At 53.3% G+C, this 12,277-nt stretch overlaps 4 protein-coding genes across 4 annotated transcripts; 2 read left to right on the forward strand and 2 right to left on the reverse strand.

Annotated features, from left to right (window-relative positions):
- Positions 1-427: 427 nt before the first annotated feature.
- Positions 428-2,352, forward strand: KVR01_000947 (GPI-anchor transamidase subunit GPI16; the record flags this gene model as incomplete). The annotated part of the gene is made up of 3 exons (XM_044787868.1): positions 428-780; positions 841-1,241; positions 1,295-2,352. The coding sequence occupies 3 exons, from the start codon at positions 428-430 to the stop codon at positions 2,350-2,352; spliced, it is 1,812 nt and encodes a 603-aa protein (XP_044650896.1).
- Positions 2,353-2,569: 217 nt separating this feature from the next.
- On the reverse strand, positions 2,570-3,929 carry KVR01_000337 (uncharacterized protein; the record flags this gene model as incomplete). Its single annotated transcript, XM_044794612.1, has 2 exons — positions 2,570-3,564; positions 3,626-3,929. 2 exons carry the CDS (start codon positions 3,927-3,929, stop codon positions 2,570-2,572), a joined length of 1,299 nt encoding a protein of 432 aa, XP_044650286.1.
- A 2,674-nt stretch (positions 3,930-6,603) lies between these two features.
- KVR01_000500 (uncharacterized protein) lies at positions 6,604-9,209 on the forward strand (the record flags this gene model as incomplete). Its single annotated transcript, XM_044783484.1, has 4 exons — positions 6,604-8,227; positions 8,298-8,783; positions 8,839-8,915; positions 9,029-9,209. Exons 1-4 carry the CDS (start codon positions 6,818-6,820, stop codon positions 9,207-9,209), a joined length of 2,154 nt encoding a protein of 717 aa, XP_044650449.1. The 5' UTR covers positions 6,604-6,817.
- A 1,486-nt stretch (positions 9,210-10,695) lies between these two features.
- On the reverse strand, positions 10,696-11,535 carry KVR01_000622 (uncharacterized protein; the record flags this gene model as incomplete). The annotated part of the gene is made up of 3 exons (XM_044791796.1): positions 10,696-11,074; positions 11,134-11,244; positions 11,309-11,535. The coding sequence occupies 3 exons, from the start codon at positions 11,533-11,535 to the stop codon at positions 10,696-10,698; spliced, it is 717 nt and encodes a 238-aa protein (XP_044650571.1).
- Positions 11,536-12,277: the final 742 nt, after the last annotated feature.

Consider the following 12,277-nt stretch of genomic DNA (forward strand, 5'->3'; position numbering starts at 1 on the left):
TGTCCCCTACAATGGTGAAATCCGTATAAGTATGGAAAAGCAACTGGAAAATATGGTATTCAGAGCTGCGAAGTCGAGTAGTTAACTCGTGCTTGTCCAGCGGTAGAGCGGACAACGACAATGCGATCGACTGGCGGTTGGCAGCTAGCTCGGCAGAATTTCTTGCGCCGGCAGGCAACTCAGCACCCTCTGAATGTAGGCTAAACCTTATTCACGTTGGGGTGGCCCATAGCACCTGTGGCAGCTGCGGTCCAACGCTTCCGACCCTGCGTCACCCGCCTGTCAGCATCCCTGCTCCCCTGGGGTGCCGGGGAGCTAGCTGTCAACACCACCGCACCTCGACACCGGGGCACAGTAGGCAGCCTTGTGAAATAGTTAGTTCAACTAGGAGTGACACGCAGCTTCCGATGGACGGACCATAGTCACGATGCGGCACTTCACCTCCTTTCTTTGCATACTCTTTTCTCTTGTGATACCCATCGCTGCGTCTGATTACCATGAACAGCTCGTCCTGAAGCCGCTGCCCCTGTCAGCCCTCCTCGCCAGCTTCAACTTCCGATCCAATACGACCCTCTCCCAGTTCGAGGCACACAACTTTCGATTCTTCCCGCGCTCTCTCGCACAGATATTGGAGTACTCGGGCACAAAGGAGCTCCACCTGCGCTTCAGTCTAGGGAGATGGGACGCCGAGAGCTGGGGTGTCCGGCCATGGGGCGGCACGAGAGAAGGAGGGACAGGTGTTGAGCTGTGGGCATGGCTGGATGCAGACACAGAAGAAGAGTATGGAGAGAACAGATCCCTGGATCATGATCAGATACAGAAGCTAACTTGTACCTACAGAGCCGACAACAAGTGGCTGACCCTCACGAATGCCTTGTCTGGCTTGTTCTGCGCCTCGCTCAACTTCATCGACTCGACGCGGACTATACGGCCGAGCATGTCGTTCCAGCTCGAAGGCGACCACTCTGACGCAGTGGTATCGAACCTACACCTGCTACACGGAACACTCCCCCGGGAGGTGGTGTGCACAGAGAACCTGACGCCATTCCTGAAGCTGCTTCCCTGCAAGGGAAAAGCTGGCATTGCTAGCCTGCTCGACGGCCACAAGCTGTTCGATTCCTCTTGGCAGAGCATGGCTATTGATGTGCGACCAGTCTGTCCTGAGGGCGGCGAGTGTGTTCTGGAGATCAACCAGTCCATTGATATGGTTCTTGACATTGATCGGTCCAAGAGGCCCAGAGGTATGTCACAGCGTGTCTACAGCGTTTGGGACTCGTCACTAACACAACTGTAGATAACCCCATTCCACGGCCAGTTCCTGGGCATGAGCTCAAGTGCAATACATCCAAGGAATACCACTCAGATGACACTTGCTTCCCTGTCGAGTACAGCATTGGCCAGGATTGGTCCATATCCAAGGTATTCGGCAAGCCCATCCAGGGAACATGCCCTCTGGCTGATGTCGAGGTCGCCCCGGTGTGCTTGGTAGTTCCAGACAATCGACCTGTCTGGGTCACCGAAGGGGTCAGCGAGTTCAGGAACGACGGTGAGCGGAAGCGCTGCTACAATGCAAGCCCGGAGACAGCCATCGATCTCATCCTACCGCCGATTGAGAGACAGGGTGAGAATGGCCAGGTCGTCGCCGAAGAATACGTTCAACCGGACATTCCCCGACTCTATGCCGAGCGCAGTCTGACTGGGCACGGCCAAGAGCGTGGAGGCGTCCAAACCATCCTCACGAACCCGAGCGACACCGAGGACGTGGAATTCGTTTACATGGAGTCCCTCCCGTGGTTCATGCGGATATACCTGCACACTCTGAAGGCCCGGACCGTGGGCTTCCGCAGCGGAAGACAAGAGGAAGTAATCCAGGACATAGTCTACAGACCAGCCCTCGACCGGCAGCGAGGCACACAACTTGAAGTGAAGCTTCGCATCCCGCCCAAGTCCACCGTCTTCCTAACCTATGACTTCGAGAAGTCTATTCTGCGGTATACAGAATACCCTCCTGATGCGAACAGAGGATTTGACGTGGCTGGCGCAGTCATCACCATCCTCAACAGTGACAAGTCGACGTCGAACCTGCGAACTACGGCGCTGCTGCTCAACCTCCCGACTCCGGATTTTAGCATGCCATATAATGTCATCATCTTCACTTCGACGGCTATAGCGCTAGCATTCGGAGGCATGTTCAATCTCCTGGTCCGGAGATTTGTTGCTGCGGACGAGGGCCCTGAAGTCACTCTCACGAGGCTGAAGAACAAGATCAACGCGCGTCTGGGCGCTCGCCTGGCAGGCATGTTTGCCAAAGGCGGAAAACCACAGGCGCCAGCCGTGGAAAGCAAGGGATAGGCTCTATGTGAAAAATATACAAATGCTGCAATATCCGGTGCTTTCTACATTGCAATTTATTTGGGTTGATTTTCATAATGGAGCAGACCTGAGCCTCATGAAGAGATCACGATAAGGAGTCTGAGACACCTCACCTTTGCCCTGATATTTACGCCGGGTTCCACCGTACCGAGGCATTTATCCTTGCCTTCCCCGATTTCCTCGCCGAGCACGTATTTTATACGAAAAGCGGCGGTCCCTCAGATCCAGCGTGTGTCCTCATGCGGGTGTACATATGCTGTCCATGCGTTGTCGGACCAACAATCAGCATGGACCTCCGCTTCCCCCTGTCAGACGTATCCATCCTCGGCATCAGCGGACTCAAGACCTCAGGGCACCACATCATGGCGGCACGCGGCACAGGCTGGAACGTCCCACCCGGGCGTTGCACGAGCCAGTCCAGCGAGTAGTCGCTCGGCGCCGGCCACGCGTAGTGAGGCATCAGGTTGCCCCAGGCCCATCGCCCGGACCCGGACCCGGCCCGGGCCCACCGGCCCATGAGACACCCGTCAAGAACGCGCGCGCGTGTTGTTTCCGCGGCCTCGGCCTTGCTGTCCCAGAGGAGCTGAGCCAGGAGCGCCAGCCTGTCGGCGAGCAGGTGGCAGAGGCGCTCCTTCATGTTGACGTACGGCGTTGGGCTCTCCGTGAGGACCTTTCCGGACAGGTCCGCTGAGAGTCTTGGTGGTCCAGCCCCTATTTGTGTCGAGTAGGCCACGCCCAATATTGTGCCAAACAGAACGAGGAATAGTGCCTGGAGCGTCGGTCTCGGGCATCCCTCGAGCGTGGCTGGGTCGAGGTGGCGGTCCAGATTCTGCAGAAGTGATGAGCCGGCTAGGTAGCTCGTTCGGTGCAGGTCGCGGATTGACAGTCGCTGTGCTGGGTCTCTGTGGTCTCGCCATGCGGTGTATGCGAGGGTCGTGGCCAGGACGAAATCCTGGAACCGCGAGGCTGTTACCTTGTCCAGGCCGTCTTCGAGGGCTCGGGCTAAGGCGTGGCTCGTGAGCTGGGACACGAAGTCTGTCTCATGTGGTGGGACATGTTCGTTGATGATCCACCCGAGGCATGTCTGTGCGAGACGTTCGATGTCTGGAGGTGGTAGTGAGAATGGGTCTTCATGGGCGTGGAGCGCCCTCAACTTTTCGGTGAGCAGTGTCTGGTCTTGCTCTGGGATGTCTGCTTATCGGTGCGGTCAGCATTGCTGTTTTGGTTTCTACTAGACATGGCTTTTGCCTACCGTGTCGAAATATATTGCATTCTGTGAATTGCGTGCCAGTACGGCTTTTCTGGGCTTCAGTTGCCTGCTCTGGTCGATCAACGAATCGGTTCTCCGGTTTGTCGACTTGCAGTAATTCTCTCTTGGTAGAGGTTGAAGGCGCCGCTGAGTCGTCTGGTTCATGTGCCATGAGAGTAATCTTTTGCTCTGTCAAAATGATACGGGTAAGAGTGCAGCAAGTATTGAGATGAGGATTTGTATTTGTTCTGATTGTATGGACTTGCTCTGAAACCTTATATTCCCAACATGTGCAAAGCCGTTCCATGTAAGCGGTGCGGTTCCATCCGCGCCCTATATATACTTAGGTACTTAGGTACCTACCTCAGGTAAGTTCCGCCGGGTCCCCAGGATGGGAATTGTTGAACGAGCGTCACACGATGGCGGATATTGAAGGGATTGAGGCTCTACAGTAGGAATTAAACTAGCATGAACCTGCCTGGCAGGGTAAAGGTGCAGGGTCATCTCGGGCGCCACAGTGGGCGTCTAGAACGCCGAATACACCGCCATTGGGCGGATCCGGGACGTCTTCAGCTGGTGTGTGATCCCTGCCCTGTGGAGGATCTGCGAGGAATCGGTTACGGTGGCTCGTAGCGGCCAATCAACCCGGCCGGCCGGCCCAAGCGGGGGCTCTTCTCAGCTGAAAGGTCGACCACGCGAGCTGAACTGGGCGATCCGAAACAGGCAATCAGCCAGAACAAGTGCAGGCACCGCGTTGTGCGACGCCGGCAATCTACACGAGCTGTTGACCTCGTGGTGCCGGAGTAATCTGCGAGGAATTCTGTGTGCTAACAACTTGGAAGAGGATCTAGATCTCGAGAGATCAGAATCGTCCCGCAGTTCTAGGCCCACAACACGAATGCACTCCACAATCATTCATGTGCTTCAACGTTCTTTTCCCACCTTCTCCTGCGCATTTTGGGTTTGCTTCTCCGGTGGCTGGATCGTGTAGGAGAAGTGAAAATAGTGAGACGCAGAGAATACAAACATCGATTGATTTTTTTTTGTCTTTTGACTTATATCAGTTGCCTCATGATTTTGTCTTGCTCAAGTCATTATATTGCCCAGGCGCTGAGCAGAAGCCGCGGCCCCCGATGGAATGGGCCGGAACCGCAGCATCCAGGTCATCTTCACATGTGGCTTGTGTGCTGTCCACTAACATAGCTCGCGTCTGCATCAATCAGTGGCTGCGTTAGCCCGGTTGCACAAGCAGCTGACTAGAGGTCACGGCGGAATTCTCGCAAATCATGGCGAACTTCTGGGCATGGAGCACCAGCGGGGTTTGTCCGGTGAGAGAAGGACATGCAGGAATGCAAGAACTGGCATTCCATTTGCTCAAACAATAAAATGGGTGGGAATGTTTCTGAGTTTTCGAAAATCAATTCCGCGTAAGGCGTACATCACAGACATTTGAAAACAGATAGCGACCGTGCCTCACGGACTGAGATCCCGCAGAGGGGAGGAAAACTCGTTCAAAGGAGAGGAGCTTGCAAGACGGTCGCTGTGGGGAACGGAACGCTGGAATCCTGCCCATTTTATAAGTTCGAGAACAGTCCTGTGCTACTATAAGCTCGAGTCCTTCTCGCAAGTCTTGCACAGTGCTCCCTAGGTAGGTAGGTTCTGAACACGTTATAATCACTTTTCTCGAGCATCTGTGTTGTTGTACTTATTTTAGAATGGTCGGTCAGTCGCTCATTGTTGCCCACGATGGTCTGGTGGTGCAAGTGATCCCGAAGACCTTGACAGATTTGTTTGACCGTTCGAGCCGCACAGAACTCCGTCAATAGAGACGAGGGCAGGCCAACATGGTTGAAAATGCGGCCCACCGACCAGGCACGATACTCTTAGAGTTAAAGGATGAATGGTATCTACTCGTTTCTGAGTGTCCAAGATCTGTAATCATTTTAGTAATCGCTTTCCTTCTAGAGTCAGTAAGTGGTGGGTGGTTTCGCTTCTATTTCGTATACGTCCGAGGACATACATGGCGCCTTCATACCGTGGTAAGCGCTCAAGACTCAGCGCTTGAATAAGATACGGTGTTGATAACTATGGTTAAAATGATACATGCTTACTAACGACGATGATTGCCGTTTAGCCCGAAGTTTCTTGACCGTCAAAACATTGCGTCTTGAATTATCATCCCACCCAAGTTCTTCGATACCATGAAAATGCGTTCATTCACTACATTTACTACTCTTCTGCCGCTGGTCATCGACCGGCCCCAGGTATCCAGGGATGGAGTGTCGAACTTGGAGAAGGACTATGAGACAATCCGGGAATTTTCCAAGAAATTCATTGCAAATCCCAACGGCTTTGTCAGAGGATGAAGTGGCACCGACTTCTGTCAATTTTAGGGCTTCAGCTGCACCGTCAATCCATAACCGCGCCGAGAACACCCAGGCCCGCCGTCGTCGGTCTCAATGGCACGCTGTTTGGATGTGATCGTTTGACTCTCGAGGGCTTCTCCCTTTCGCACCTGCACTGGCTGTACGAATTGGACCTGAGCAACATTAAATTCTCAGGCCCATTCCCTTCCACTGTCCTCGCGGCTACAAGTGGTTTCGTTTCTAATCCCCATGCATATAAAACGTATGTGGCGCCTTCATACAATCGTAAACACTCAAGACCCAGTATTTTAAAATAAAAATACAATGTGAGTAATAATGTAGAGGAAATTCAAAACGTGGGCATGAGATTTCAGCCTTGTGCCGCCTGGAAAGTGAACATTCTGATCTTCCAAAGTTGTTTCGTTGTCTGCCTACCTACCTAGGTACTTCAGACAGGTACCTAGGCAAGCTACTTAAGTAGGTTACCCCAGCAGGCAGGGCCCACCTTAAACATGGCACCAGGCGAGACACGTCTTCGTGTTGGGATTTTAGACGTCATCTAAACAAAGCCCAACCCCATCAGCCTTGCCGACGTTCACTGCAGCTGTCTGCAGGCAACAACACTGTATTTGTTTTGTCATCTTTTTGACATTTACGGTGTCAAAAGGAAGTCTGCCTTCTTTTACCCTTTCTACTTGAGGAGCTGCAGTGCCGACACTTGCTCGTGGAACTGCTGGCACATCTACTCACATTTGTCCTTGCGTTGGCACCTCGGACTTGAGCTCCTAGCACCCAAGACTCATAAGCCCCCAAGGTTGTGTACTTGCCCATGGCCATCAACACAAACAGCGACACCACCATGGCGCCCAAACCTCCCAAAGCCATCATCCCTAAGACCACAAGCTTCATCCAGTCTGAGAACCACCGCGACCTCTTAGACATTGTTGATAAGCTCCGCTCACGAGGAGTCAGCCACTATGTGGACCTCCCTCAGATCATCGTCTGTGGAAGTCAATCTTCCGGCAAAAGCGCAACTTTAGAGTCCCTCTCGGGAATCCCTTTCCCCACCGCTGAGGGCCTGTGCACGCGTTTTGCCACCGAGTTGATCCTCCGTCGGGGAGAGAAGACTGAAATCAGCATACACATCAATCCGGGAGCAGGACGTACCGCAAAGGAGAAGGCTGCCTTGGCTGCTTTCTCCCCAACGACGAGCGAACGCAACCACATTGGGAAGATCATCGAATCAGCAAAGAGTGTCATGGGCTTGACAGGTGACGGGGCCAAAACGTTCAGTACCGACGTCCTCCGGATAGAGCTCGTTTGCCCGGAGCAGCCCAATCTCACAATCGTCGACTTGCCCGGCCTGTTCGGCGCATCCGACAAGAACCAAACGGATGCAGACTCTGACATCGTCCGGAAATTAGTGACCAATTACATGAATCAGCGCCGCAGCATCATTTTGGCCGTGGTAGCTGCTGATAATTCGTTTGCCAATCAGCCAGTCACGAAACTCGCCCGAGACATTGATCCCTCTGGGCACAGAACTCTTGGGCTTCTCACAAAGCCAGACAAGATCGACAGGGGCTCGGACAGCGAGAGGTACTACGTCGACCTGGCCCAGAATCAAAATGTCAAGTTGACATTGGGCTGGCACGTCTTGCGCAACAAAGGATACGACACCATTGATGACACTTCTGAGCAGCGCGACAAACGAGAAGCGGCGTTCTTCGCGGACTCTGCGTGGAGCGTGTTGGAGCCTGAACAGCTCGGGGTGGAAAGCCTGCGAAAGCGATTGCGTGAGGTTCTTTGGAACCAAATTCGTCAAGGACTTCCAGGAGTCAAATCCGACGTCCAGACTGGCATTCGTGACTGCCGCAACAGATTGACCCAGCTCGGCTCGGCGAGGGACAGTAGGAAGAGCAAACAGAAATATCTGCTGCATATCAGCAGCCGCCTGACCAAGGTAATCCGAGCTGCCATTGACGGAGTCTACGCCGATCGCTTCTTTGAATGCTATCCTGGACAACGGGATGCATTCGAACGACGGCTACGGGCGAATGTGCAGAAAACGCTCAGCGAGTATTCGCAGGAAATGACAGCAGACGGCCATTCATTGGAGGTGGTGGAGGATGACTTGAAGCCTGTCCGAACCTCCAAATACGTCTACCGCAATATTTATATTCAAACGGTCAAGACGTCGATGGAGGAGTGTCGTGCGCGTGAGCTTCCGGGGACATACGTAAGTAAACCGGCGTCATGCTTCACAAACTACTAAGTAACCGGACGCTTTCTGATATTGACAAACTCAGAACCCAATGGTGGTTGGCGATTTGTTCAGCAGGCAGTGCAAGCCTTGGCAGGCCATCACCCAGAAACTGGTCGAGCTGATTCATGAAGCCGCCGCCATCACTTTCAACAAGCTGCTTTCGGAGATTTGCGATGTCAACACCAAGAACCGATTGATGAAGGGTATCATTCAGCCATCACTGCATGTCCTGCGGCAGAAACTCCAAAGCCATGTTGCCGAACTCTTGGAGCCCCATCTCTCTGTTCATCCCATCACCTACAACGAGTACCTGACGGACACGGTGGAAAAGATCCAGGGTGACCGCCACAAGCGCAAATTCGATGCCACCTCTGTCAAGTTGTGTAAATACAATACGGATAACGCACCTGATACGGCTACCAGTGTGGTCCTGGGTCCTCTTTTGCGGTCGCTGCTTCAAGCAACCAAACCGAATCCAAGAGAATATGCAGCTTCGCTTGCTGCGGATGTCACTGCAGCTTACTATAAGGTGAGAAGCCACGACAGACCATCGCGTTTTCTGAAGCTCACATCTTGTGAACCAGGTTGCTCTGAAGAAATTCGTCGACGACGTCAGTGTCAACGCGGTTGAGGTATGCCTCATTCAAAGACTGCCTGAAGTGTAAGTGGTGTCTGCCATATTCCGCGTTGGAATTAGCTGCACCGAGGCCGAATACCATAGAGGCTGTTGCAGCGTTTGTAGAAGCTTGCTTAGGCTAATGCGTGATCGTCTAGATTCTCACCCGAAGTGGTCTGGGACCTTGACGACGGACAAATCGACGACCTTGGATCTGAAGACGACGGTACCATCAAGGACCGCAAGGAGGTACAGGAAAAACTGAGAGTTCTAGAGGACGGCCTGAGGGAGCTTGACGCTTTTACGGCTCGGCCTGATGCGTCCACTAGTCTTGCCTAGTTACTGTGTGGTTGCCAGAACATTGGGGTGAACACATGCTCAGGAAGGGGGTGTAGCATCTTGCGTATAACCTTGGGCAATCTCCGCAAGGAAACCATGGGCAGATATTTTTCCCGCGTAAGGAACTGCTCAGCGAGCTGTTGCTATCCGAAAGGGACTGTACACCGCTGGTCCACTGGTCCGCCTGTCGTCAGCCATCATTCTTGGCCCGAGACTACGGCTAATACCCTGACCGAGAATAAATGAGCGCAATTCTTGCAGCTGACGGTGAAACAATGAAACATGCAGTTAAAGTTGTAAAAACCGCAATCCGCCGGCCACAGCCACACCAATCAAGCCCTGGTTGAGCGATTTACCGGCAGAACCAAGACGGCTGACAGCAACTGCCCAGGCTGCCCAGGCGGAAGGGTGAGGCAAAGCTTTACTGCCGAGTGAACCTCAGCTCATCAAGAATCATGCACGCTCTGACCTAAAAGACAGGCAGCAGCAAGGCGTGTTCGGGGTTGGCACCCCGGGATGCAACAACAAGATCTGATGGTTCCAGGTCCGGTTGCTTGGCCGACTTGGCCCAGAGATCCCATGTCGTCATTCGATACAAGTGAGACCATAGCCTCCGTGCCAATGCGAGAAATGACATGGTAGTATTTTCAGTGAACGCATATGTCGTTGCACAGATGCATTTTTTGATCACGAGTCGTTTAACGTCAAAGTACTTATAGTCCGTGTGCCCGCCTCAGTCTAGTCGAGGATGGTCACAACCCACTTGGAACATTTGAACTCCAAGCTGCGAACCGGAGAAAGTCATTGGTCAATCCTGTCTAATCAGACCACCCATCAAATTGTTTTGAGTTGGGGCTTAAACGCTTCACACCAAGCGTGACTGGATTTTCTGCCTCGTAAATGGGAGCTGAACAAAACAAGAACTCTTGGCTGCATCACTAAAGACAACGCCGAGCCTCCTCCGCACTCAAAATGAGGTTCATACAGCTCTCCGCATTCCTATCACTGGGACTCGCTGCCTTTGCGCAGTACACTGGACCATGCACCAAGACCAACTGCGGTGCATCCGGTGAGGTATGCAGAGGAGGTGCGATTTGTGCTCCGTACCCTTCAACGGACCCAGCACTTCGGCAGGGCTGCACATGCAGCAGTGGCTAAGGGTGAGTGCTCAGCTGCAACTCATAACAAATCCACTACGCTCATGCTAACATGAAAACTCCCCGTGAAGGACTATATTTACGTCGATAGAGGCCCCTCGCCGATGGCCGCAGTCGCTGTGAAAAGGGTCACCCAACTCTCGGTTTTTATGTGACCCAACTGCTATTGTCGTCATAACGAATGCACCGAGCTCAGCACCATGAACAAAGTAAATACAGGCTAGACTACATAATTAAATGACACAGTTCTGAATCCTGAAGCCCTCGGCCTGTCACAGCAGCATCACTCTTTTCGCCCATGCATAGGAGTGGCGTGTGCAGCAGAGCGTCTAGAAAGCCGTGGCGTACGCCTCAGCCAGACTCGACTGAAAGTTGGAATCCTTAAAGGAAACAGTGGCGTCGCCAAAGTCGGTCGTGTCCAGCGCCTCGCGGGCCGCGTCCGTCAACTCCTCCCAGGCGATCAGGGGTTGCATGCCGCCCTCGGTCGTGGTGAAGATCAGGGAGTGGTCCACGGGCCAGTAGCTGATATAACCGACGTAGGGGTTGGTGCCGTCAAAGGTGGTGGTCCCGCTCACGTAGTCGCCGTGCTGGCTGACAACCATGGCTACGAACTTGGCGTCGGATGAGTCTCCCGAGAGGAAGACCACGGCGTTCTCCCAGTCGTGCCGGTGGCCGATACCATCGGATGGCTCGTCCTTTGGCATATACCTGCATGGGATTGTAAGTTTGGATACTTGCTGACGCCTGCAGGTCTTCTTTGAGCTCACCAGCTGTACATGATTGCGAAGTATTCCTCGTACGAGGAAGCTCGCGTGTACACTTGGCCGGTGCTGGAAGAACATCCACCGCTCGAGTCGCCTGTTGGGCTCAGTCCACCACTAACGAAAGGATGGTCAGTACTAGTCTTTGATGTCTTGGAGTATCTGTCGCAAAAAAACCCACGAGGTGTTTCCGTCGGCATCCACCGCGGGGAAGGGGACACAGCCGTTGAAGACCTTGAGATAAGGCTTGTATGCCAACATCAAATCCCCCTCAGTACTGTCTGGCACGGCCTCAACGAACCCAACAACCGCGTCATGGTCTATGACGGCACGAGACTTCAGGACGGTGGGCTTGCAGAGGGCAGTTGCCGCCACGAGGGTGGCAGTCAGGGCAGAGCGAAGAGCCATCATAGCCGGTGACAAGGCGACGATATGTGAGGTTGGATGAGGGGAGAGTGGTGATGGATGGACAGGTATTTATCACCATCCCGAAGCGCAGGGCAAAGAGTGGCAGCAAAGAGGTTAATAAGTAATGCTTTGCACTCGATTCTCGATGTTACCTAACTACCACTGCGGGCCATGCGAGATCTTATTCACTCATTCACCGACAACTTGATACTTGACCCCACACGACGCCTCGAGTGCCATGCGGACCGCTGTTGCCCATAGCCAGTTCACTAGGATCAATAACGGACACCTATGGCATGCTAGCTGGGGTTGAGACCAGGGTCATTGTAGTGACCCCGCGAATGGAAGCAATCACTTGACCACCGTGGAGGCCGAAAAAGCTGGATATCCCCGCGATATCTAATGATTAGCCAGTAATGTTTAGCAAGCCTATCCTTCTTCAAGTAGAATCTAGCTGTAGAGTATATACGTAGCTGCCATTGCTTGTCTAAATGCGGCGCATCTCCGTGCGCTATAGTCGATGCGACCGGAAACGTGCCAAGAAGGGTTACGCTTCTATTCAAGGGAGTAGGGGAGGTTGGAGAGGACGCGCAAGCCATCGCGTTAATCACAGCCCAATCACTTGTGCATGTCCCCCTTACGAGAAGCTGTGATTGGGGCCTACAGTGGATGTCTGTGCGCGGCCGTTAAAATCCATTTGGAATCTTCCGCGTCTGTAAGTCACCTCCGGGGCATCCCAAGC

Source organism: Diaporthe batatas (genome assembly GCF_019321695.1).
Source record: "Diaporthe batatas strain CRI 302-4 chromosome Unknown Contig00001, whole genome shotgun sequence".
Lineage (NCBI taxonomy): Eukaryota > Fungi > Ascomycota > Sordariomycetes > Diaporthales > Diaporthaceae > Diaporthe > Diaporthe batatas.